The sequence below is a fragment of the Hoplias malabaricus genome, chromosome 18, assembly GCF_029633855.1.
Source record: "Hoplias malabaricus isolate fHopMal1 chromosome 18, fHopMal1.hap1, whole genome shotgun sequence".
NCBI lineage: Eukaryota > Metazoa > Chordata > Actinopteri > Characiformes > Erythrinidae > Hoplias > Hoplias malabaricus.
Window position 1 is genome coordinate 26,448,608 of NC_089817.1, and position 25,106 is coordinate 26,473,713.

Consider the following 25,106-nt stretch of genomic DNA (forward strand, 5'->3'; position numbering starts at 1 on the left):
TTGGTATTAGAAAGAGGAAAGTCAAAGGGGGCGGCACGGTGGCACAGCAGGTAGTGTTGCAGTCACACAGCTCCAGGGATCTCCGGGTGACTGTCCGTGAGGAGTGTGGTGTGTTCTCCCTGTGTCTGCGTGGGTTTCCTCCAGGTGACCGTCGGTGAGGAGTGTGGTGTGTTCTCCCTGTGTCTGCATGGGTTTCCTCCGGGTGACTGTCGGTGAGGAGTGTGGTGTGTTCTCCCTGTGTCTGCGTGGGTTTCCTCCAGGTGACCGTCGGTGAGGAGTGTGGTGTGTTCTCCCTGTGTCTGCATGGGTTTCCTCCGGGTGATTGTCGGTGAGGAGTGTGGTGTGTTCTCCCTGTGTCTGCGTGGGTTTCCTCCAGGTGACCGTCGGTGAGGAGTGTTGTGTGTTCTCCCTGTGTCTGCGTGGGTTTCCTCCGGGTGACTGTCGGTGAGGAGTGTGGTGTGTTCTCCCTGTGTCTGCGTGGGTTTCCTCCGGGTGACTGTGAGAAGTTGAACTGAATAAGCGGTTACAGATAATGGATGGATGGATCGTATATTTGGCTCCACCCACACGAATAAACTCTCAGTGTTGTTGTTCCAGCACGCCCAGGATGTCTCTTGTCCAATTAGGATATATGGTCAGAACTAACTATTGTGTTTGAACTATATTAAAACATCTTTGTCTTTGGAACATTACTGCACACGCAGCTAACAATGACATCATTGTGACAACACAATTTCATGTTAGATTTGTTACAGCATTGTTTATTTATTTATTTTCCCTCTGATCTCTGGTCCAGTGTCCAGTGCTAAATTTTACTGGGGTGACACACCTCAGATCACTAGGGTAGTGCACTAACCGTCCTGGGATGATGACATTGTATCACTGGGGTTGTACCACTCATTTCACTGGGGTGGTATCCTCCTCCTGTCACTATGGTCGTACCTTTTATTTCACTTGGTTGGTAGCTCTGTGTAAATGGGATTATACTCGTTCTGTCTCTAGGGTTGTCCCCTAAATCACTGAGGTGGCCCCTTTAAGGTTAGATCATATTTTTACTATATATACTATATATACTATAATGAGTCATTTATTCCATAGACCATTGGCTCCAATGTATTTCTGAAAACGGTAAAAGAATATCCTTTCACAAGAGTAAACCATAAAGGTACACACTGGTATAACTTTGAGAGCACATTTGTTACTGCATGCACCTGTGTGAAAATGACTATACCCGTACAATACTCGTTTCTGATTTAGATCAGCACACGTCTGGGTTATAAGCCGATGAGGACAAAAGCAAACAAGAAAAGGTGAAGAAAGTCTGATGCAAGTCTAATCTCAATAAGAATGAAATGCCGAAAGTAGTCGGCCGTGTTACCACAGTGAAATGAATCAGAGAAAAATACAAAAGCGACTGACGCTGACGTAACAAGGGATGTTTTTTTAAAGCCTACCGTGGTCGTTGGTAAGAGGTCGTTGGCAAATATTGTCTTTCCTTTGTGTGCTCTTTTATTTTGTCACAGAAAATCAGCATCACAAGCAATGAAACAATTTGCAGAGCAGATTCACAATGAGAAAGCTCACCCCGATTTTCTAGCTCGCTCATTCTCATCATGTCAGTCCACTCTGTGCTGACTCCTCTTATTTTTCTCTGTTGTGCAGTTGTTGGCATCTTGTAGTTGCTCTCATGTTTGTCGTATTTTTAGTCTTGCTGATTTGATTTCATGCTTCAAGCTACTCTTCTCCTCTTAGGGGCCTCTGTGTTTGCGTTTGTCTTCTCAGGCTTTTGTGTGTCTTAGGTGTGTGTTGTGAGTTATGCCAGAGTGGGCATCACCCTTCAACCAGAACTAAACAAGCTTTAGGCAATAACAATAAACTGAATATGTAACAGACTACACACACACACCGTATATCCATATATGCATGTTCCTTTTCTGCATTACCCCAGATCCACCCTCCTGGACTCTGAAACTTGAGAGAGGTAAAGACTAAGTGAGGGCCTATAAGAACAGGGCAGCCTTGCCCTTAAGCAGGGAACACCACCAGAGGTGGTATGTGGACCAGGCTGCTTAACGTTGGTAACTAATGCTTTACTAACTGAGCAAACTCAGTTTATATAACACCTCAGGCAAATTGATGGTTGTCTCTTGAGTTTGAGTTGGATCTGACGTCGTGCCAATGTAGTGCCACCCTCGTGACAATGTAGTATTCTTTAGAGCAGCGTCACACACCTCAACCTCTTCAGTTAGACAGATGTTTTTGCTTATTTAATGTACAATGTGCAATTACTTATCACTATACAATGTACAACGAAATGTGTCTTCTGCATTTAACCAATCTGTGGCAGTACACAGCACTAGGGGCTGTGAACACACACCCAGAGCGGCGGGAAGCCATCCCCACCCAGGGAGCACTTGGAGGTTCAGTGCCTTGTTCAAGGGCACTTCAGCCATGGATGTTCTCGCCGCTCCTGGGGATTGAACTGGCGACATTCCACTGGCTGCCCCCTTATTACATTTCATACCGACCAGTCCTAACTGATAGCATCCACTGATCTACAGTTTAACACGACCAATCATCTGCCTACCTACATTATATAGCTTCCAGAATGGGCAGCACCATGGTGCAACTGGTAGCATCTGTCACACAGTTGCAGGGTCCTGGGGTTGTGGGTTCGAGCCCCGCCTCTGATCACTGTCTATGAGGAGTTTGGTGTGTTCTCCCTGTGTCTTTGTAAGTTTCCTCCCACAGTCCAAAAACACATGTTGGTAGGTGGATTGATAGCTGAAAATGCCCTTAGATGTGAGTGTGAGTGTGTGGTGTGAGTGTGTGGTGACCTGCGATGGTGTGTGGTTACAGAGAATGAATGAATGAATGAATTCCGAGGAACTGCAGGAACTAGTTTTGGTTTTTAACGTGCATTTAAAATGTTTTATTACGTTTATATCATATGGAATGATCACCGCACTGGTTTAGTGTGTGTGTGCCTCAAGTGTCCTGCACATTGACCTGAGCTGTATATTTCCAGCCCTTATTCTGCCCTCTTGTGGATGTTATTTGACACTGTTGACAGAAAGGACACAAGAATCTAACGTGATGCCTTTGTATTTTCCCAAAACAGGAGCGGCTGTGGCATAGTGTTTAGGGATGTGTGTTTGGGACTGAGGGCTCGCCTGTTTGATCCCCATGGCCAGCAGAAAAACTGGGGGGTGAAGGGAGTGAAGACAATAAAAGCATGTTTAATATTTTTAAAAAAAGTTGTGGTGTATGAAAAAAATCATCTCAGAGAAGCTGCTTTTTGTGCTGCTTTTTTCTTCTTTTAAGTAGATCCTACTAAAATCACTAAAGAAAACTGCATTGGACAAATGGGAGATGTGAGATATTCTCACCCAGAATGAGAAATGGGTTGAGTTCTGTTGCGGTGAATCATAAGAATTAGTATCCCGTCAGATCTGAGCATGGTTTAAACACCTCCAATAAAACTCAAAAGCAAACAGCACTGAGGTTCCTGGGCTCCTTTTGAGGAGAAGTATCTCAGCAGCATTTATATTGTTGTCTTAAGATCTTAAGGAAAGATCTACAAGAATCAAACACAAACACTACATGCAATAGAACCAGTGGTGATGCAATGTCATTAACAGATAGATCTCAGTATTACGTCTTATGTATCTGTCTGTATTCGGTACATAATTCCGTATAATTACACGACTTAAATGGGACAAAATATACCTTTGTGAATTGCTTTGGTCAACATACCACAAGGATCTAACACAACAGCAGTGTTCTCCTACTGTCTAAACTAGAGATGCATGATTACTGACACTGGTATTGGGTATTTGCCCGAACCCGTGTTCATTTACTCGTACTCATAGCGACAATTATCCGATACCTAGTGCACGTTGCTGCGCTAATGAGCAGACAACACAAAATGTCGGTAATCTGGAATTATTTCACAATCAGTGGTGACAACCCAAGCAACGCAGACTGCGGGGAGAACCCGAGAGCAGTGAGTGTGCCGCACTGTTTTGATTGTCCTCGAACAAGGTGTGTTTTCCTCCCGTTTGTGAGAGCACTGTTCATTGCCTGACGTGGTTTTTCCCCAAAGTAAATTATTTCCTCTTTTGAAATTTTGAATTGGATCCAACGCCATAGATCAAGCTGTTGCTCTCCCAAGTGCAGAACTTCCCTGCCGTTATTGTTACTGTGTAACGCACTGGTTACACCCCAGAGCTGGCACACAGTGCAAAACGTTTGTGTGAAGCTAACAAGAAGCACTGTTGTCTTCCTTCTCCGCTCTTTATTTGGCTCTGTTTTTCGTCATGTCTCAGCTCTGGTCATGTCGGTTCTACGCGGTTAAACCCCGCCTTGCTTGCGGGTCCCTAGCTGTGATTGGAGACGGGCGGCGGTGCCTGCACTTGACATAAGGAGCAGCACAAAATCAGAACAACTTGTTTTATCCCATGTGTACTCACATAGGCAAAGCACAGTAAAACTGAGGTGGTCTTGTTTCACAGTGTGTGGGTTGGAAGTCTCCAGCTTCCCAAATAACTGCACATGCATTGAACAAGTAGGTTTTTCATAATGTGTCATCTTTTAAACTTTTAAACTTATCCAGTAGTGATTTAATTGTCGCATGTGTCATTAATATTTAGCTGCACCTTTATTAGAGACACTTAGTATGAAGTGGGAAGGCATCCTCTTCTGATGGGACGTCCAGTTTGAGGCATGCATGGAAAGAAGATACAGGATGAGTGGCGAACTTTATGGCTGTCACCAGCCTCGCAGTAAGAGAGCCCTGGGACAAAGAGAGTGACAACATCTCCAAACTTGTCAGCACGATGAGGCTGACACCATATAGTCCTGCCCTCTGTGCTGGATCACAAGATCAACAAGGACAAGGCTGTTTGTCCCTCTTAACCCACTCCACCCCCCCCCCCACTCACAACTAACCCCAACTCCAACCAGTTTAATCTGCCTGCCCAAAAAGGGCGAGAAACCCTTGGACGTATTCACAAGGCCACCACAGGTACCTGGTGTCTGGAACGGTCTGCCCTACCTCTGTGGCTCTCTTACCTTTCGGCACTTAAGGTTTCACCTTAGCTCCAATGGCAGTCACACAGTGGTCCATAAACCTCTGTTTCTTGCTACTGCTGCTTCACTGGTGTCAGTCCAGTCCAATCCCTTCCTTGGAGGAACTCCGGTCACTTTCAGGAACCACAAGGCCAGTGGATCGATCTCTGCTGGACCGGGAGAACAGCACGGATGTTCATGAGCTTCTGGGTCAGTTTCTCTACATGTTAAACTTGACCGAACAAGGGTTAGCACCAAGGCCTCAAGCTTCTCGTGTGAAGCCGCCAGAGTACATGATGGACCTGTACAACCACTACGATAAGGATCGCAGCACCATGCCTGCGGCTAACATCATACGTAGCTTCAAGAACGAAGGTACAGTTTGTTTTCCACCTCTGATTCTTAAGAGTTTCTGCAACAGCAATGGCAGAGTGTTACATGCATGGTGTTCTAAGGCAAAAATAGTAAAATATTTGAATATATACGCCAACTGCTCCAAAGTGATGTAATCAAAACTATGGGGACATTTTAGAGGCAATCAGAACTCTCTAGTAGTAGAAAAGTATGCATATGTTCACTAGTCATTTTGAGTAGTGAATTAAATGGCCATGTTTGTGTGGTAGACTGCTGACCCCCCACCACTGTAAAGGAATCTGAATTAGCAGGTCTCTCCGTTATCAGACTTTGGTGGACTGGTGGACTTTCCCTTTAACCCCAGATCATAACTGTCCATAGAAAAACACGCATCTCCATTTGTGGATTTGGAAGTTTACTACGTCATCTGAACCCAGCAGCTGTCCTTCACATTGTGTGAAAATGTCATGATGAATGAACCAATAGAAATGCTCTAAAATGACTTTGAATCAAATCCGATTTAAAAAGTGAATAAGGTTTTTTCTCTTTTATAAATGTACTATTTTGGAGGTGCGTGTATTTTCCTTGTACAGCAAAAGTACGATTACCTTTACCTTAAAGCGTGGTAGAAGGGTACTGTCAGGACTGGAGGGAATGTTCGAATTGTGAGTTACCCTCAGTCAATGCAACTTTATCAGTAGTTTCCTAAGGAAGCTGTTTCCCCTGACTTCAGTGAAATACCATTAATCATGCTGCCGCACTCTCAGAGCTTATTTTCACTGTCCTTGTTCAATGTCACGGAAATTCCTCAGCATCTTCTATTAAACACTTAATTAATTTGCAACTGAGAGTGAGTAATTACTGCTTTAAGGGGAATATTCCTGTTACAGCATTAACATTAATTTGCAAGTAATAATTCAATCTTTTCTGTTTCATTCTGTGCTTCACGTGGGACAATCACACCACCATGGTAATTACACCATTACTCAGAACAATACTCTGCTGTATGTAAACATGTGCTCATATGCCATTGATCATAAGGCTCCATAAAATCCACATATACATTTCATGGCAGCTCTGGAAAGGGTTATTCCAACAAGTGTTCACATCTGTGAGTGTGTGAGTGACTGGGTGAGTGTGTGAATGCCTGTGATGGACTGGTACCGTGTTCATAGGGTGGTTCTGCTTTGCACTCAGTGATTCCAGGTAGGCTCTGGACCCACCCACAACCCTGAACAGGAAGTTTCCAGCAGTTTCAGAAAATGGATGAATGAATGAGTAAGTGAATGAATGAATGTGAAATGACAGCCTTTGCTTGTTGAAATAATGTACATTAAAGTTTTTAAAGTCTAGGCATTGTTTATGTGGGTGTCCTATGAATGATCGACAACAGTAAGAATCTCTAAAGGCTTATTCCTGCGAGTATCTGTTGTTTGTCAGGTTTAAAAGTGAGTGTCTCTTGTTGAGGGCGGCAGGGTGGTGCAGCAGGTAGTGTCGCAGTCACACAGCTCCAGGGACCTGGAGGTTGTGGGTTCGATTCCCGCTCCGGGTGACTATCTGTGTGGAGTGTGGTGTGTTCTCCCTGTGTCTGCGTGGGTTTCCTCCGGGTGACTGTCTGTGAGGAGTGTGGTGTGTTCTCCCTGTGTCTGCGTGGGTTTCCTCCGGGTGACTGTCTGTGAGGAGTGTGGTGTGTTCTCCCTGTGTCTGTGTGGGTTTCCTCCGGGTGACTGTCTGTGAGGAGTGTGGTGTGTTCTCCCTGTGTCTGCGTGGGTTTCCTCCGGGTTACTGTCTGTGAAGAGTGTGGTGTGTTCTCTATGTGTCTGCGTGTGTTTCCTTTGGGTGACTGTCTGTGAGGAGTGTGGTGTGTTCTCCCTGTGTCTGCGTGGGTTTCCTTCGGGTGACTGTCTGTGAGGAATGTGGTGTGTTCTCCCTGTGACTGCGTGGGTTTCCTCCGGGTGACTGTCTGTGAGGAGTGTGGTGTGTTCTCCCTGTGTCTGCGTGGGTTTCCTCCGGGTGACTGTCTGTGAGGAGTGTGGTGTGTTCTCCCTGTGTCTGCGTGGGTTTCCTCCGGGTGCTCCAGTTTCCTCCCACGGTCCAAAAACAAACGTTGGTAGGTGGATTGGCAACTCAAAAGTGTCCGTAGGTGTGAGCGTGTCTGTGTTGCCCTGTGAAGGCCTGGCGCCCCCTCCAGGGTGTATTCCCGCCTTGCGCCCAATGATTCCAGGTAGGCTCTGGACCCACCGCGACCCTGAACTGGATAAGGGTTACAGATAATGAATGAATGAATGAATGTCTCTTGTTGGAATACGTCAGTGATTTTTAAAAGGCTTACGTAATTGACATGTAGCCTTATGAAGAATGACCTACAGTTAACATCTGTTAGGGGTTATATCCATCTGCATTAATGTGGTATTCCACGGTGTAAAGTTAATCATACACATTTAGCACTCCTGATTGCTATTTGATTTACAGACTCCTCCCCGCACAGTGTGACCCGCAGAGGTGTGAGGACGTACTCGCTTCTGTTCAACGTCTCCGTCCCACGTCAAGAACACATCATAGCCGCCGAGCTCCGCCTGTACATGCTGGTCCCCCGGGACCCACGGCGCCACGACGGCGTTGACTGGAAGGCCGCTGTTTTTGAGATGGAGATGGATGACGGTCCTCCATTTTGGAAGAAATCAGAGGTGGAGGAAGGTGGGGAGAGAGACGACGTTCTGACCGGGATGCAGGAGCTTGCTTCAAGGCATGGTCACAGGAAGGAGAGCGGCTGGGAGGTGTTCGCTTTGACGGATGCCGTCCGGCGTTGGATAAAGTCGGAAAGCATGAGCCATTGGCTAGAGCTCCATCTTGAAAGTGGGAGCCAGATGAGGGATGAAGATGAAGTCCATGGCACCATTTTAACTGAGCTAGACCTGGACAAGGACAAACACGAACCAGTGCTGATCGTCTTCTCGGACAGAGAGGGTGGAAGCCACCAAGAGAAGCTTAGAGAAAAACCTAGGCACAGTACTGAGAGGACCACAGAGGAGCCGCCTGATAGTAACGTACTGTGGATGAGTGAGAAAGACAGTGAGAAACAACAGGACGAGGCACTTCTGATGCAAATGCGCTCCAACGTGATCCACGACAACGTCCCCAGAACCCGTCGCAATGCCAAGGGTAACCACTGTGAGAGGACTTCGCTCTACGTGGAATTTAAAGACATAGGCTGGGACTCGTGGATCCTGGCCCCTACAGGATTCGAGGCCTACACCTGCCGCGGGACGTGCTCTTACCCCATGGCCCCGCAAGTGTCCCCCACCAAGCACGCCATGATCCAAGCATTGCTCAATCTCAGAAGCCCTCAGAAACACCCGAAACCCTGTTGTGTGCCCACCAAGCTGGAGCCTATCTCCCTCCTGTACATTAATGATAACGGCAACGTCTTTTTCGAGCCTAAATACGAGGGAATGGTGGTAGCCGAGTGCGGATGCAGATAGTTTGTGAAGCCTGAGACGTGTCAAACCCGTCTTGAACTCTCGAACGGATCCAGCAATGCGAGAAAAGATAGTAGGATGAGGTATGATCATGTCTGTAGGTAGAACTTTGGGTTCCCCTGGTTAACTCGTGTTATATTTGGTTTTACCTTTTCCATAGAACACACTCCTGTATTTTAATGCAGTTCACTTGTTATTAACTGGGGGGGTGTTCAAACTTCTGCACACAACTGCATATGGATATTAAACTATGATGTTGCCTTTGTGTGAATTCACAAGTCTAGTCTATCTAGCAACTCTGTCAGTAGCACAGTAGCATGCTGCTATACGAAATATCCAATGAAAGTCTATGAAAGAATGAATGGGATGCTAACAGGAGGCCATGGAGGTAATGGACATTTATGTGGTTATATGACTGCATGTACATTTGTGCTATTTCTATTGTGTAATGTGCTAGAACACAGTGCCTGCCTTCCCATGCCTGATCATTCATTAACCGTAATGAATAAATGAATCGTGAAAAAAAAAATACCAACACCTTTCGCTATGAGGAACTGTATTTCACACTACACCTACACTCTTTGTCCATGTTCTCAGCTTCACTGACCATATAGGTGCACTTCATTCTCCAGTTAAACACCCTAGCCCATCCGTTGCTCTGCATACTTTGCCCACCCTTTGTTCTTCAATGTTCAGGACCCACATTGAAGAACAATACCACCACAGATCTGGTATAACTTGGGTGGTGGATCATTCCCAGCGCTGCAGTGACGGACAAGGTGGTGGGTAACCGATGGACTAGTGTGTAGTTGTGGAAATGCTGTACCTATTACAATTAATGGAGTCCAATATGACAGACGTACTCTTTAATTAGGACATATATATCATGGTCAAGACATCAGCCAGGTACAAGTACCCCAGGTTTAATTGGGAGAAATACTACAATGATTTTGAAAACTAAAGCCTCTGACAGTTCTAAGGAGATTAGAAATATAGTCCACTTCAATCACCAAAGAAAATCAAAGAAATGTAGCTGAAAAACAAGAGGTTGTGGCTGTGAAATAACTGAAAGGAAGTGTGCAAACAGTAAAAGAAGTTTAAATGAATGAAAGTTGCTTTCTCACATTTGCCTTGTGCTTTATATAAAAAGGGGAAAGTTGGTTTCTTGAGCGTTATCATGACTTGCTTCATTGATATTAACCCACAGCCTTGATGTTAGCATGGATCTACTTAAGTGTTACTGAGACGTAAGGTCTGATACAGTCACACAGAGTGTGTACCTGCAATACGCAGAGAAATAAAGCTGAATGAACTCTCAGACTCTCGTCCCTCCTGTGATTGGGGCACGATGTGCCCCAGGCCCTCCATGGTCACGAAGCGCCACATGCCAGGCGTGCCACTGCCACCCTCTCTTCCACCCTGCCGTGATAAGGAGGTGTGAGATCTCGGAAGCTTGCACGCCATCACTCAGGATGAGACCTCACTCCAAGTGGGGTGCAGCTGGGAAACAGAGCTGTGAGATTCCTGAGCTCCAGGCAGTTCGTTTTCACCAATGCTTCACACCTCCAGACTCCTGTGCTTACAAATCATGGCATGTAAACTCACATGTGACAAGTTCTGAGGCTATTCTCTGGTCGTGGGGGCAATTGCTTGTAACAGGACGGGTATGTTTTGCTTTATTTTTTCCTCCCTAATCCAGTCATAGCCAACTCTACTGGCTAGTTAGGTCTCCCTGACTCAGACAGTGCTAACAAACTGGGAGAGAAAAAGCTAGTGCTTCCTCTGAGATGTGTGCAACTGCTTCTTTACAAAACAGGTTTGGACAGCTCAACACCCTTGCAGGAGAACATTAACTTCACAGCCTACTGTGTGTGTGTGTGTGTGAGAGAGAGAGAGAGAGAGAGAGGCCATTTTGTCAACTGAAAGAAGATAAATCTGAATATCTATGACATATTTGTCACAATAAAAAAGGCCACTCCAGCTGAAAGCTGACGTGTGCATGGACAAATCCTTCTTTCTGATCTCCACACACTGACCTCTCTCCTTTCTCCTAAGTCATTTAAATAAGGCATTTAATATGGTGACATTAATATAGCTGACCCAACGTTCTGACTCTTCTTCTTCAATGAACGCGGATTTTGAAAATCTAGGCTGTCAATCACCTCCCTGTTCAAATGGCAAACAAATACCTCTCTCCCTTTTTTAATAGCTGTTATAAATAATGCAGTCGCAGCCTGAGGGCTTCCAAGAGACTTAAAGGAGCAATGTCATTTTTAGCAGCAACAAATAACAGACAACATATATGAATGTAATTATTTATTATTTTTAATGGTTCTTATGTAAAATGCAAACCACAAAGCAATGAAGAATCAAACTGCTTTCCCTTAATTAACCAGTTTATCCTTCATAGAGTGGGTCCACCACATGGGACATTATCTATGTTTAGTGCAGGATCTCTCATACATCCAGACCACTAGGTGTCTGTACAATAAGTAATTCTGAGCATGAAGTAGAAAGATTGAAGAAAATAACATACTACTCCTTTAAGGCTAAGAAAATGGCTGGTGTTTTGAAGCCCCTCTATCGCTGACACAAGAGACATAACAACCAACAACAGATGTGTAATATCCCTCTATTCCTGTCCATAAAAACCGTGCTGCTGTATCCAGACATTGATGTGAAACTCAACCTGGCTGGAATCGACCCCAAACAGGCCTCTAGGACCCTGAGGCTGTGTGACAACAACACTTCCTGTCGCGCCACCTTTACTTCCTGTCGCGCCACCATCCTTTACTTCACAGTGCATTAAATGTAGACACATTGAATTTCTATACTTTCAGTATTTACGCTAAGCTTTTACACTAGATGTTGGAACATTTCTGTGAGGATTTGTTTGTATTATTTAATTGCACTGAGAAGGAGTGATCACTCCGGAGATTGCAATTCCACTGCTCCTCAGCCCAGTGCTGGGTGGCACACCATTCTAGGCTTCCTTTAGTAGTAATCATGATGGACTTAAAAGCTCACATGTGAGTGCTCCACATATTCTAGTCGCAAGGCTTTTATGTGGAGATTAAAGCCCACGCTGTTTGTGTATAATTGAGCTTCTGTGTCCATATTGGGTGCACCTTTAAGTAGCTGAATTCAATGACTATGAAAGGTTTCAACATTTGAACCAACGTTTGGACCGTTGGAATACGTCTTCGCCAACTTGTGACAGGTCAAGTTAGAAAAAAAACCCAACATATTCTGCTCATCCCCAGAAGGAGACACCTTCTGCTCCAGTACTGCAATAACGCCCTCTAGTGGACATCAATTGCCTCAGCACTCTCTGGACCTTATTTTTCGGTGCGTTCCAATTAGCATGAGCCGTGCTTTGAATTCTACTACTATCGCAAAGTTCATACTTATAGATGTTCTAATCATGACTGCTGTCAGATCCTCACAGCAAAGATATGAAATCTAATGAAAAGCTTTCCCCAAAAGAGTAGGGGCTAGCAGTGGAGGAGAGACTACCAATTAATAGTTTTAAGAAAAAACAAATGTGAGACGAGCAGGAGTCCAAATCATACGTGGAACGCCTTGTAGACTCGCAGGCTTGTCTTCAAAGAGGGCAACATGACGAGAATTGGGACAACGTCGACTCCGATTGGACCGAGGCCTGTTTTCTGGTGAGTATGCGCATGCGCCTTTCGCCATATCGCACCGAAATGAGGGCAGTTACTGTGGGCAGTTAAGATGGTTCCTTGACTGTTTATTTTTGTCTGTGGGGGAGTGCTCATCGTCTTTTACGTTGTATTTCTGTTTTTTAATAGTTATTTGGGCGGTTATTTCTGCACGCATGTACACTAGGGTAGATTACGAAGCAGTGGACCGCTGCAGAAGTTTGAAAGTGGTGTTTGTTGATCGCCTTTAACGATTTTGCTGGATTCCGAAGACCTGAAGTGGATATAAAATCAAAACGGGACATTCTGTCTATCAGACGACGGGTTTTTAAAGGTAATTCGATTATTAGGAGTGACTTCCACCACATTTTTACATTTCAATCCTTAATAGACTAAGACTACCTTCTTATGCCTCCGCGTCTTCTGTGGAATTTTCGGTCCACCTTAAATTTAAGGTGGAACGGAGAGTTCGGGTTACGAAGCAAAGCTCAACGACGTAGCTGATAGCTAGCTTGGTCCTAGGTAAGATTGGACAAGCTAGAAGTTATAGACTTATTTAAAAGCATAGTTTGTAAAAGCAGACGGTGTTTATGACATTGCTTTAAACTGCGCTGTGTTTCGGATCTTTGGAATAAGCTCAGACCAACGGTACTCTCAGTTTAGTTTTTTAAAGAAAACTTGATTTTTTTTCAAATAAACACCTTTCAAATGGGATTTACAAACGGTTTAAAATATTAATGAAAAAAATATTACTGGCTGTAAGCTCCTGACATCTTTTACAGCCTAAAAAAACAATTATAAACCATTTATTCACACTATATCTTTAGTCTCATATTGGGATTTATTTTACACTAATGTTCTGTTATATTATCATAATGTTACTTTACCTTAACAACAGATATTTACCTGTAATACCTGATATAAAATTTAAAAGAAATTTAGTAAAAGAAATGTGTCCCAACCATAGGAAAAGCTATTTTTATTTGTTCTAGGCATTGTTTTAAACCTATTCTTCTCATGAGTTGAGTTATGACTATTACAAAAACAGTAGTCTGGACTATGCCTAGATTTGACAAGTGTGTGGGTTTAGATTCAACCTAAAATATATATTTTTGTTAAGTTGTTAGTAATGTTATGTTAAGGATGAATGATTCTGTAATTTAAGACACAGAGTTTTAACATCTAGAATTTGTAACTAAAAGGATATGTATTTTTTAATATTCCATGCACTAATATACAAATATTTCAGCTTTAATTAAAATAAGGCATTGTTTAAGGTATGTTTCAGTTTTTTTTTCTAATTATTTAGCTCAATTTATTCTAATTATTTTTTAAATTTACATTTATGCATTTGGCAGACGCTTTTATCCAAAGCGACTTACAAAAGAGAATCTAACATTCGAACTACAGCACAGTGTATACAAAATACCTTACATTAAGTGCAATATGCAGGAAGTAATAAGTGCATTAAAGAAAGACATTCAGTGCAAAAGATACTCTCTGAAGAGCTGGGTTTTCAATGATTTCTTGAATGCAGAGAGGGTTCCTGTTGCTCTGATGGTGCTTGGAAGCTCGTTCCACCAGCGTGGTACCAGAGATGAGAATAGCCTCGACTGACCTGTACGGGGGGTTGGTCGTGTTAGTTGGCGCTCCTTTGAGGAACGGAGAGGGCGGGCGCTAACGTATGGTTTTAAGAGTCTATTGAGGGAGATGGGAGCAGAACCAGTGAATACTCTGAAGGCCATAATTAGTGATTTAAATTTGATGTGAGCAGCTAAGGGTAGCCAATGCAGCTCAACTAATAGGGGCGTGACATGTGCTCTTTTTGGCTGGTTGAAGACCAGGCGTGCTGCCGCATTCTGGATCATCTTTGGATCATTTTTTAACAGTTGCTTTTTTATGATTGTTCTTATGTTGCTTTTATGTGTATGTTTTGAATAATTTGGTTAGAAATTAATAAAAATATATAATAAAACTTGACACGTATCCATAGGGAGATTCATCAAAATAATAACCCATTAGTTTGGTGACTCTGCTCATATTTAAAACATAATTTAAAGTTCCTTCCTTCTGGTCTTTACATCAGTGAGAGAAAATGTTCACTCAGCTCAGAAAGCCTAACTGATACCGTTCCAGTTAGAGGTGAGTTAAAAAGGCGATTTCTGATTTGATTTTCTGGTTTGTTTATTTTTCAGACTCAGGAGTAAATGGGAACACTGGAAGACTGATGCTTTCCTCTTCCTGAACCTCTGAGACAGTTTTGAAGAGCCGGAACAGCGGAAACGAGAGCGATTTTTGGGCAAAATGTCAATCACAAACACGCCGACAAGTAATGATGCTTGTCTGAGCATTGTGCACAGTCTGATGTGTCACAGACAGGGGGGGGAGAGCGAGACCTTCGCCAAGAGGGCTATTGAGAGTCTTGTGAAGAAACTGAAAGAGAAGAAGGACGAGCTTGACTCGCTCATTACAGCCATAACCACTAACGGAGCCCACCCCAGCAAATGTGTGACCATCCAGCGCACTCTGGACGGCCGGCTTCAGGTGAGATGGAGAGACTCGTGACAGACATATGCCATTAGTAGAGTGATGGAGAATAGTGAAGATAAACTGCCCTTTTAAACTTGTGAGAAACTCAAAGTTCTGCCTTAATAACTTCATTTATAGTAGATTTTTTAAAAAATTGTGCAGTCAAGTGTAATTACAATAGCGAAAAGCCCTTTGCGGTTTCTAACTTTCTTAGGTTTGCATAGCTACAGTAACGGCCGTCCTCTGTATACTTATCCAGTTTTGTTTGTGGTGCTCTTCAGGTGGCAGGACGCAAAGGTTTTCCTCATGTCATCTATGCACGACTGTGGCGGTGGCCAGACCTCCACAAAAACGAGTTAAAACATGTCAAATACTGCCAGTATGCCTTTGACCTGAAGTGTGACAGCGTCTGTGTGAACCCTTACCACTATGAGCGGGTGGTCTCCGCTGGAATAGGTCAGTCAAGGAGTGTAAGTTTTAACCGCGTGACAACATTTTTCTGCTTTTGCTAACGTGCCTTTTTCTTTCTTTACAGACCTGTCTGGGCTGACACTATCAGGTTCTGGTGAGTTATAGATTATTGCATCATAATTACGGCTAATAGCATGTGTATGTTTTTGCTGGTATGGAATATAATTTAATAATACAATAATTTTAGACTGACTGTCTGTGAGGAGTGTGGTGTGTTCTCTCTGTGTCTATGTGGGTTTCCTCCGGGTGACTGTCTGTGAGGAGTGTGGTGTGTTCTCTCTGTGTCTGTGTGGGTTTCCTCCAGGTGACTGTCTGTGAGGAGTGTGGTGTGTTCTCTCTGTGTCTGTGTGGGTTTCCTCCGGGTGACTGTCTGTGAGGAGTGTGGTGTGTTCTCTCTGTGTCTGTGTGGGTTTCCTCCGGGTGACTGTCTGTGAGGAGTGGGGTGTGTTCTTCCTGTGTCTGTGTGGGTTTCCTCCGGGTGACTGTCTGTGAGGAGTGTGGTGTGTCTGTGTGGGTTGGTAGGTGGATTGACGACTCAAAAGTGTCCGTAGGTGTGAGTGAATGTGTGAGTGTGTGTCTGTGTTGTCCTGTGAAGGACTGGCGCCCCCTCCAGGGTGTATTCCTGCCTTGTGCCCAATGATTCCAGGTAGGCTCTGGACCCACCGCGACCCTGAACTGGATAAGGGTTACAGATAATGAATGAATGAATGAATAATTTTAGATGTTTTTGATGAAACTGATATAGAAGGATGTGTAGTGTGTGTTGTGATTTGGAAAAAAAATTGAATGGTCAAAAGTGAAGTTGCCTTAAAAAACAGCACCTGGATAAAGCAAAATAACAGCATAATAACTGCACATGGCTGTTATGACCTCTTCCTTTTTTTCTACACTCAGTGTTCTATCTCTCAGCTTCACTGACCACACAGTAGTGCTTTGTTTTTCTCCATCTGTTGTTTGCGTACTCTGTCCCTCTCACCCTGTTCTTCAATAGTCAGGACCACCGAAGAGCAGGTATGATTTAGGTGGTGGATCATTCTCAACTCTGCAGTGACACTGACGAGGTGGTGGGCGTCGGTCAGTGTTGCCCAGGTACGAGTGGAAAATGACGCAACAGTGCTGCTGATGTTTTGAAACACTGCCCACTCCCTGTCCACTCTGTTAGACACACGAGGTCGCAGATGTAAAGTGAGAGACAGTAGCCCATCTGTCGCTGTAGCGTTTGTGCACCTCTCCTAGTCCTTCCTCAGTGGTCATTTGACGCTGCCCACCGTTAACAGCAGATTTGAAGTGGGCAAAAATATATAGTTATAGTTAAATATAAGTGCTTTTGTATCGTAAGAGGAGCTGAGAGAATATTCAGTGAGGGTAGAAACAGGGAGGTGGTCATAAATGTGTATGTAATCTGTCATCATACTCCCCTACTTCAGGTTCATCTGGCCTCATGGTCAAAGACGAGTACGATTACGATTGTCCGTCATCCATACCCAGCTCTGAGGGACACATCCAGACCATCCAGCACCCTCCTTCGAGACCTGTGGCTCAGGAAGCCTTCAGCACACCGGCCCTGCTCCCATCAGTGGACGGCAGCAGCTCTGCCTCCACCTCCGCATTCTCTAGCATTGCGGTGGGATCTACAAGTGAGGCTTCATTATCGTTTTATTTTCTCACGTAGTCGTATTAACCTGCTTTTCATCACATCATGAATGTGTAGGTCATGCTGAAAAGCTTTCTCATTAGGAAAAGAGGTGTTAATATGGTAATGGTTTGTTTGTGTTTGTATGTGTATGTGTTGTTGCATGCGTTCCCACACCCACATCTTCCCTGCTTTTTCCTCAGCTCATTCCAATAGTCTTCTCTCAGGGAGCCATAGCAGTGAGGGTCTGCTACAGATTGCTTCAGGGCCAGGGCAGGGCACACAGCAGAATGGTTTCCCCCCTGGCCAGACCGCCACTTACCACCACAGTAAGCTTCCGTCTGACCCAATGTACCTGCAGAGATTGGCTCTGGCTCTCGGAGCCAGAAAGCTTTTCAGCATTCCCTAGGTCATCTTTTTATTTTTCTTTGCAGTTTATGCACACGAAAAACTTCCATGTCTTCATCAAATGTCTAATTAGATTGAGAGTTTGTTCTGTAAAAACACTGTAATTACAGATGCTGCAGTAGGTTTATTCTCATTGTATTTCTAAATCTGTTTTTGATTTACTGCTGTCTGTTAGATGCCACCTCCACCTGGACAAGGAACAACAACTTCACACCTAGCGTGCCTCTCCCTCAGAATGGCCACATACAGCACCATCCTCCTTTGCACCATCCAGGCCACTACTGTGAGTCTGTTTATATGACAACACAAAGCGAGTCCTAGACAAGCTCTGTTTATTTACAGCTTCTTTTGTCCGCTCTCCTCTCTCAGGGCCTGTTCACACTGAAATTGGTTTTCAGCCACCTATTTCCAACCACCCAGGTAAGTCTTACTGTCTTACTTTTGTACTGGAGAGACTAACGCTACGTTCAGTGGTCTGTTTTTTTTCATGTGATGCAGTTGTCGTTTGTGCGTCTGTGTGAACAGCATAAATCGCATTGAAATCTGACTTTAAAATCAGATTTGGGCCACTTCCTTACGTGGTATTGAAATCTGATCCATATCCAAACTGTGGCAATGCGACTCTCTGAACGGCCAGATCACAGTTCACGTGAGTTTTACGTCACTCCGGCCTTTGAGAATAAATTTGAGGGGAAAAAAATTGGGAAACGAACAACGTGTGAAAATTCTTAATCCTGGTTCCTGTTTCTCATTGTGTATTAAGTGTTTTTTTTATATATATAAAACAAACAAGAGAAAAGCTACTTTCTATGTACAGTGGAACTTCTACCTACGAACTTGATTCCTTCCGTGACTCGGTTCATAAGTAGAAAAGTTCGTTTCTCGAGTCAAATTTCCCCATTTAAAATAATGGAAAAGCAATTAATGCGTTCCAGCCCCCACCCCGAAAGTCACTCTTTTACAAAACTCTCAAATTAGTAAAAAAAATTACATGGAGCGTTACTAAAAATAAAAGAGAAATACAGTGGGAACAGTAATAAAAAAGAAATAAAACAGTTTTAAGTGGTTACACATCGCTACCTTGAAGACGTGACGACTGGCTGGAGGAGTAACACAGGCACTGGCTGTATGACGGGAGGTGGGGGGTGGGTGGAATAACAGAGAGTAGGTGGTGAATGTGGGGAGACGAAGCGTAGATACGGCTTAACTTAGCACGGATTTCGATGTCTGCTATTTACACTAATGCTAAATTGCTAAAACTACAATGTGCTAATCTTAAAAGCTCACTCGAGTCTGGGCGCTGGGAGACTCGCCTATTGGGGTCAGTGGCCATTTCCAGCCGCCGGCTCGACGGAGGCTCGGGTTCGTTTCTAGAGTCATGGTTCGTAGGTGGAGGCAAAAAATATTCAAATGCCCGGTTTGTATCTTGGAAAGTTCGTTAGTAGAGGTTCCACTGTAGTTCAATAGCTTGGAGAAGGTTGGAGAAGCTTTTGAGACACTACAAGAACTGTGGGGTAATTTCCTGAATATTTTCCTATGCAGGTAGTTTCAGAGTAGTTAACATTACTGCTACAAACCTGATGGTCATGTCTGTATTTATTGGCCTTTAATGGATACGCCAGCCTTCAGGATTTCTTGATCTTCTTGGATCAGTTTGTGGGGCAGCCTACTGGTATCCTATGGACTGTGTGACGTATTTGTGCAATGTGTTTTGGGCATATGCAGCTCTCTATAGAGAAAGACGTAGCGCGACACTACTTTTTTATGCAAATTTAAGGCCAGTATTCCCATTTAACTATTGTTCATAGCTATGAATGATAACATGTGTCTGTTTTTCACCAGCTCCTGATTACTGGTGCTCCATCGCCTATTTTGAGATGGATGTACAGGTTGGGGAAACTTTTAAGGTTCCCTCAAACTGCCCCATAGTGACTGTGGATGGGTATGTGGACCCTTCAGGCGGTGACCGGTTTTGCCTGGGTCAGCTGAGTAACGTGCACAGAACTGAAGCCATCGAAAGAGCAAGGTATTCTTTCTTGCTCGCGTTTTAAATCACTTTAAACAAAGTCTGAATACGCAGTAACGCACTCGCTTATCGGTTTGCAGATTGCACATCGGTAAGGGCGTCCAACTCGAGTGCAAAGGTGAAGGTGATGTGTGGGTGCGTTGCTTGAGTGACCACGCCGTCTTCGTACAGAGCTACTACTTGGACAGAGAGGCTGGACGTGCGCCTGGAGATGCTGTGCACAAGATCTACCCCAGTGCATATATCAAGGTGAGACACTCGACTTTTCTGCCTCTTTGGTCCGTTGTGCCACATGTCACATGACTTATCACTCGTTCACTGGTCCTCTGCAGGTGTTTGACCTGAGACAGTGCCACAGACAGATGCAGCAGCAGGCGGCCACGGCTCAAGCAGCAGCAGCGGCCCAGGCAGCAGCGGTGGCCGGAAACATCCCCGGACCTGGATCTGTCGGGGGCATCGCACCCGCTATCAGTGAGTGCAGCCCTCTACTATTTGCAGCCTCTAATATCCAGTAATGGCTAAATCAGCTTTAATCAGAAGTCAGAATTGTGACACAGTGAGTAATGCCCTTAGGCTTGCATCAGCTGCCAGAAGAACGAAACCACTGAGAGGTGAAGCGACTAACTTTGTCTTGTTTCAGTGGCACCTGTGAAGATGTGTGATATATTTGGCAGCTAGTGAACTGTCACTTTAATCATTGCTTTCACAATGAATAAGGTGTGAAACGCATTACGTGATGCAAGTTCAGAAAACACAACGGTAGTTTTCAGCAGTTACCATTGTGTTGTGACTGGATTTGCAGTTGTTTTCTGAACTTGCATCACATTTTTTAAATGAAGCCCAGATGGTGTTGTCTTGATGGATGTGATTTGTGCTTTTGCAGTTCGTTTGGGCTTTCCCGGCCACCCTACATTTCACCTCCCAGTGGTTTTACTCTAGCGGCAGATGGGTATAAATTAGTGGTGACAGGACTGTCATAGTTTTAAAGCAGCATTAGGTAGTATTTTTAAAATGACAGCTTCAAGATCAAAGTGATGCTTACTGACCTGGAATAGGATAATTGGCTCTCTGCCATCCCCCACCACCTCTGCCTCTCCTCCCCTGGATTTCAGGACTGTAGCGGGAGCCCACGAGCCAAAATACCTATTTTTATGTAGTGTTACTTTAACTCTCTGGATGTATCTGGCGGGATAAATCAGAATTTGTGCCAAAACACTTACGGGAAGTTATTTTTACCTGGTTGTTATAGAAAGATGAGTAACTAGAGGCACATCTCTTTCTCTCTCTGAGACTGCGACCGTTGATGGCCCGCTTGTTCATATTCATATGATAATAGCATGCTAATCCGGCTGCTCTTATTGGAGGATTACGACGTGTGAAGGTGTCATTTTATCATATAAACAAAAGCACGTGGCTGCGTATTCGCACAGAGTGCTGAACTCCAAGACGGCAGTCGTAATGCACGTAATGCAGGAGGAGGAACGGCTTCATTTTGTGATGTGTAAATGAAATATGTTTTTCTGAAGCACGTTTAGCGTAGCTTTGATGCTATGCTAACAGATGAATGACATAGGCACTTCTCACACATTACGGTTGTTGAATATTTGCATGTGTAGATGTTTGGTGAAATTTGTTACCATATCACCTCAGACACGGCATGACTCCAGGGGGTTAATGAGCCTCACCTAAACTCAATGGCTTCTTACCATGTATGTATTAATGTACGGACTACCTAAGACAGATAAGGAGTCTAGTGTGTTCTGTGCTGAATCTCAGTGTGTTAAACTCCGCCCCAGGTTTATCTGCGGCCGCAGGCATCGGTGTGGACGACCTGCGCAGACTGTGTATTTTGAGGATGAGCTTTGTGAAGGGCTGGGGTCCAGACTACCCCAGGCAGAGCATTAAAGAGACTCCATGCTGGATCGAGATCCACCTCCACCGGGCCCTGCAGCTGCTGGACGAGGTGCTGCACACCATGCCCATCGCTGACCCCCAGCCCCTGGACTGAGAGCTTCTTCACGTGTGTCCTCTTTCTTTAGAACCCAGAGGCACTGATCTGAATGGACCCCTCCCTCGTTTCTTTCTTTTCTGAAGTTCAATCAAACAACGTAACGTCTTTGACCTGTGTGAGCCAGAGTTGATGAGCCCCTGATGTAGAGGGTGGATCGAGTCGTAGTTCTGTTCTACCTCCATCCTTGTTTCCTAAAGTCGAACTGCTTTCTGAATGGGGCAGGGGTGGAAATGTTGCTACAAGATTGATTCAGAGCTAAAGTTTGTACAAACGCTTTCGTTTTATATTTCTTTTCCTTTATATTTTTCCACCTGTACCACGTTACTTTTTGCATCTTGTGAGTACACAAGCCCCTAACAGTGGTGTGTACCATGCACTAGCGGGAAGGACTTAAAACGATGCAACATCCGAGGAGTCTGGAATTGGGCGCTGTGATTTCAGCTCAAGTTCAGATGCTGTGGCTCTAGGTGGCTTTTCAATGATGTGAGTTCTTTCTACAAACTAATGTGTCTTTATAGAATTTGTGGAGGTTGTGGCTGCACAATGTGCCTTTGAACAATAGATGTTCAGGGACAGTGTGTAAGGGTGAGTTACCAAGAGAGTATCTGCTATTTACAGGGTAATGTTTCATGAGTCGTATCAATGACGTATCGGTTTACCGTAAAGTTACGGACCTATGTAGTAGTGGTGGTTTTAGATTTATCAAGAATACCGTGCTTTAATGAGGAGTCAGACCTTGAGTTCAAAGTCTTTACGGTTAACATTCGGCAGTTCTTTACTGATTATGTAGGTGTTATTTTCCATGGGGCAGTTATTTAAAACTGTTGCGTCCCCAGTATTTGCTACAAAATATATGCATTGAAAACTCTGTATTAGACCAACTTTGATTGGACGGTCTGTAGCTTAAATAAGGATTGTGTATTCTGAGCTGTACCACGGTTAGAAATAGAGCGAGTCCAGGTTCAGTCACAATGGCAATAAGCGTATTCCTTTTGAAGATGATGAACTGATAGCTTAATATAGCACTTTATTGTTTTTTTTTCTTCACCCCCTCTCTGTCCATTCTTCAGAAAAACTGGGCTGTGCCTCCAAACCATGAGATGGGAATTGCATCTATTTTTCAAAGTCACGTAAACAGTAATGCCATTAATTACAGGAGTGGAGATGGAAGATGTGTGTGTTTAAAAACGAAAGTTAATACGTGAAACGGTTATGGATACGTTGCCTGAGACATAGCTTTTATAGTTAAAACTTGACTGTTTTATCTGTGAGGATTTGATTCTTTCAGCCACATAAACATCAGTGAGATCAGTTGTTGGAAGATCTCAGAGCCAGTGGCGAGGGGATTTATACCAATGTATGATTACTGAAGAATGCTAGATTAACTGCTCTATAAGATGGCCGCCCTCTTGTCACGCTCAGCACCACTCTGATTTCACTTCAGACCACTCCAATTTTGAAAAGTCGATGCAGTTCCCCTTTATCTGAAGCTGCATTTTTGAGCACAAAAACGATGAGGGTGCATCCACAGCTTTGGCTGTTGCTGGACACTTGATTGGTTATGTATTTTTTTTGTTTGTTTTTGAATGTGAGACCCATACTCCGTCATTCAGGTGTAAATGCGTGTTCAAAGGGCTTGTGATGATTTCTCAACCTCATATGAACTTGACTCTTAGGAACAAGTTGAGAAACCTCACTGTGGGATAAACAAAAATTACGTATGAAATATTTTTTACCCCCGTTTTAATTCCCACTGCAGGACATCCAGGTTCAACAGTGAGTAATGTAATAAATTCCAGCGGTGTGTTTGAGAGAGCACCGAAAGCCATATGAAATTCTACAAAAGAGGATGTTGTCAGTATTACTTTGAGCTCGTGTATGTATTTCTGTTGTATTTCGCTTTAAGTACGGACTGACAGAGGAAGCCAGTGGTATTAGACAATCCTATCAGCATGGCCTGGATTAGAGTGGGCTTACTTAGATATCTTTTTTGCTACATTTACTATATGCAGCTTGATCATGTCTTGTATCTATTTGTACGGAGAGGAATAGGGTCACAGTCGAAATAGGAACAGACTGGTGACAGCATTTGCTCTTTCAGGTAGATCATCAGTTTTATCCCTTAAATGAAATATATTTGAAAGAACAGTTGTGGTGTTGCTCATTTATTCTTGCGTGACTTGTTCATTATAAAAAAAATTCAGACACTGCACATCGAATAAGTCTACAAAAAAAAATAATAATAAAAAAAGGAGGGAGTATTTGATTCATTATTAAGCTCCATTACTCTTAAAGTGGTGACTGAAAAATGTTGCAAAATTAAAAAAAATAATAAATAAAACACCCCTTTAGGAATTTGTAAAGAATTAAATTCATTTTGAGAGGGGCTTTTTTTATGCTGTCAGACTATTCTCTTTATTTCGTGAATTGTTTTGACTATTTTTGAGGGGCTTGGTGAGTCAGAGCTGGAGGGTGAGGGGGGCACTAGACAAGGCTGCCATAGGACTGTGGGAGGAAACCCACGCAGACACAGGGAGAACACACCACACTCCTCACAGTCAGTCACCCGGAGGAAACCCACGCAGACACAGGAGAACACACCACACTCCTCACAGTCACCCGGAGGAAACCCACGCAGACACGGGGAGAACACACCACACTCCTCACAGACAGTCACCCGTAGGAAACCCACGCAGACACGGGGAGAACACACCACACTCCTCACAGTCAGTCACCCGGAGGAAACCCACGCAGACACAGGAGAACACACCACACTCCTCATAGACAGTCACCCGGAGGAAACCCACGCAGACACGGGGAGAACACACCACACTCCTCACAGACAGTCACCCGGAGGAAACCCACGCAGACACAGGAGAACACACCACACTCCTCATAGACAGTCACCCGGAGGAAACCCACGCAGACACAGGGAGAACACACCACACTCCTCACAGACAGTCACCCACAACCTCCAGGTCCTGGAGCTGTGTGACTGCAACACTAACCTGGTGCACACCGTGCCGCCCCGGTAAATGTAGTGGCATTAGTGAAACAATTATTTTTTTTTCTCAACAAGAAAAGTTTATTAATTGAAAGACAGCCACAAGTAAGTAAACAACACTAATAAGCTAGCCTGAGCTCAAGTCTGAAATATTCAGAAAAAACAAACTACATGTGTCTTGGATATTTCTTCTATTTTCCTCAGAACGACACACTAAAATGTTAATATATGCCTTTATAAATATAAAAGTTCCCCAGTTTTGTTATCCTTCATGTAAAATACACAATACAAATCACTCTACACATATTGGTTAGCTCTTACCAATGTCTCAGAATATAATTTACTAAGAGAAATTGAAACAACACATGAAAAAAGGAGAGAAAACAAACTAACAAAAAATACATACCGTATGAATATGTAAATTACAATACATCGTCAAAAAAAAAAGGGAAAAAA

At 43.9% G+C, this 25,106-nt stretch overlaps 2 protein-coding genes across 3 annotated transcripts; both read left to right on the plus strand.

The window, feature by feature from the left end:
• The first annotated feature begins 5,105 nt into the window (after positions 1–5,105).
• LOC136674413 (bone morphogenetic protein 10-like) lies at positions 5,106–9,283 on the plus strand. The gene is made up of 2 exons (XM_066650423.1): positions 5,106–5,445; positions 7,897–9,283. Exons 1-2 carry the CDS (start codon positions 5,106–5,108, stop codon positions 8,904–8,906), a joined length of 1,350 nt encoding a protein of 449 aa, XP_066506520.1. The 3' UTR covers positions 8,907–9,283.
• Positions 9,284–12,481: 3,198 nt separating this feature from the next.
• Positions 12,482–24,892, plus strand: smad4a (SMAD family member 4a). 2 transcript variants are annotated; one of them, XM_066650922.1, is made up of 13 exons: positions 12,482–12,574; positions 12,719–12,902; positions 14,764–15,112; positions 15,379–15,553; positions 15,633–15,662; positions 16,996–17,205; positions 17,405–17,530; positions 17,785–17,892; positions 17,979–18,029; positions 19,452–19,635; positions 19,716–19,884; positions 19,968–20,106; positions 21,432–24,892. In XM_066650922.1, exons 3-13 carry the CDS (start codon positions 14,873–14,875, stop codon positions 21,641–21,643), a joined length of 1,644 nt encoding a protein of 547 aa, XP_066507019.1. In that variant the 5' UTR covers positions 12,482–12,574; positions 12,719–12,902; positions 14,764–14,872; the 3' UTR covers positions 21,644–24,892. The 2 variants fall into 2 exon arrangements, with proteins under 2 accessions (XP_066507019.1, XP_066507020.1); XM_066650923.1 differs by lacking the exons at positions 12,482–12,574; positions 17,405–17,530 and having other exon boundaries at positions 12,625–12,902.
• Positions 24,893–25,106: the final 214 nt, after the last annotated feature.

What these genes read in the sequence shown, in the direction of transcription:
- smad4a (XM_066650922.1), top strand. Translation starts at nt 14,873, where the DNA reads ATGTCAATCACAAACACGCCGACAAGTAATGATGCTTGTCTGAGCATT. An exon ending in CATTGCGGTGGGATCTACAA is followed by an intron (nt 17,206 to 17,404) that starts GTGAGGCTTCAT and finishes CTTTTTCCTCAG; the next exon opens with CTCATTCCAATAGTCTTCTC. An exon ending in GACCGCCACTTACCACCACA is followed by an intron (nt 17,531 to 17,784) that starts GTAAGCTTCCGT and finishes GCTGTCTGTTAG; the next exon opens with ATGCCACCTCCACCTGGACA.
- LOC136674413 (XM_066650423.1), top strand. Translation starts at nt 5,106, where the DNA reads ATGGCAGTCACACAGTGGTCCATAAACCTCTGTTTCTTGCTACTGCTG. An exon ending in ACGTAGCTTCAAGAACGAAG is followed by an intron (nt 5,446 to 7,896) that starts GTACAGTTTGTT and finishes TTTGATTTACAG; the next exon opens with ACTCCTCCCCGCACAGTGTG.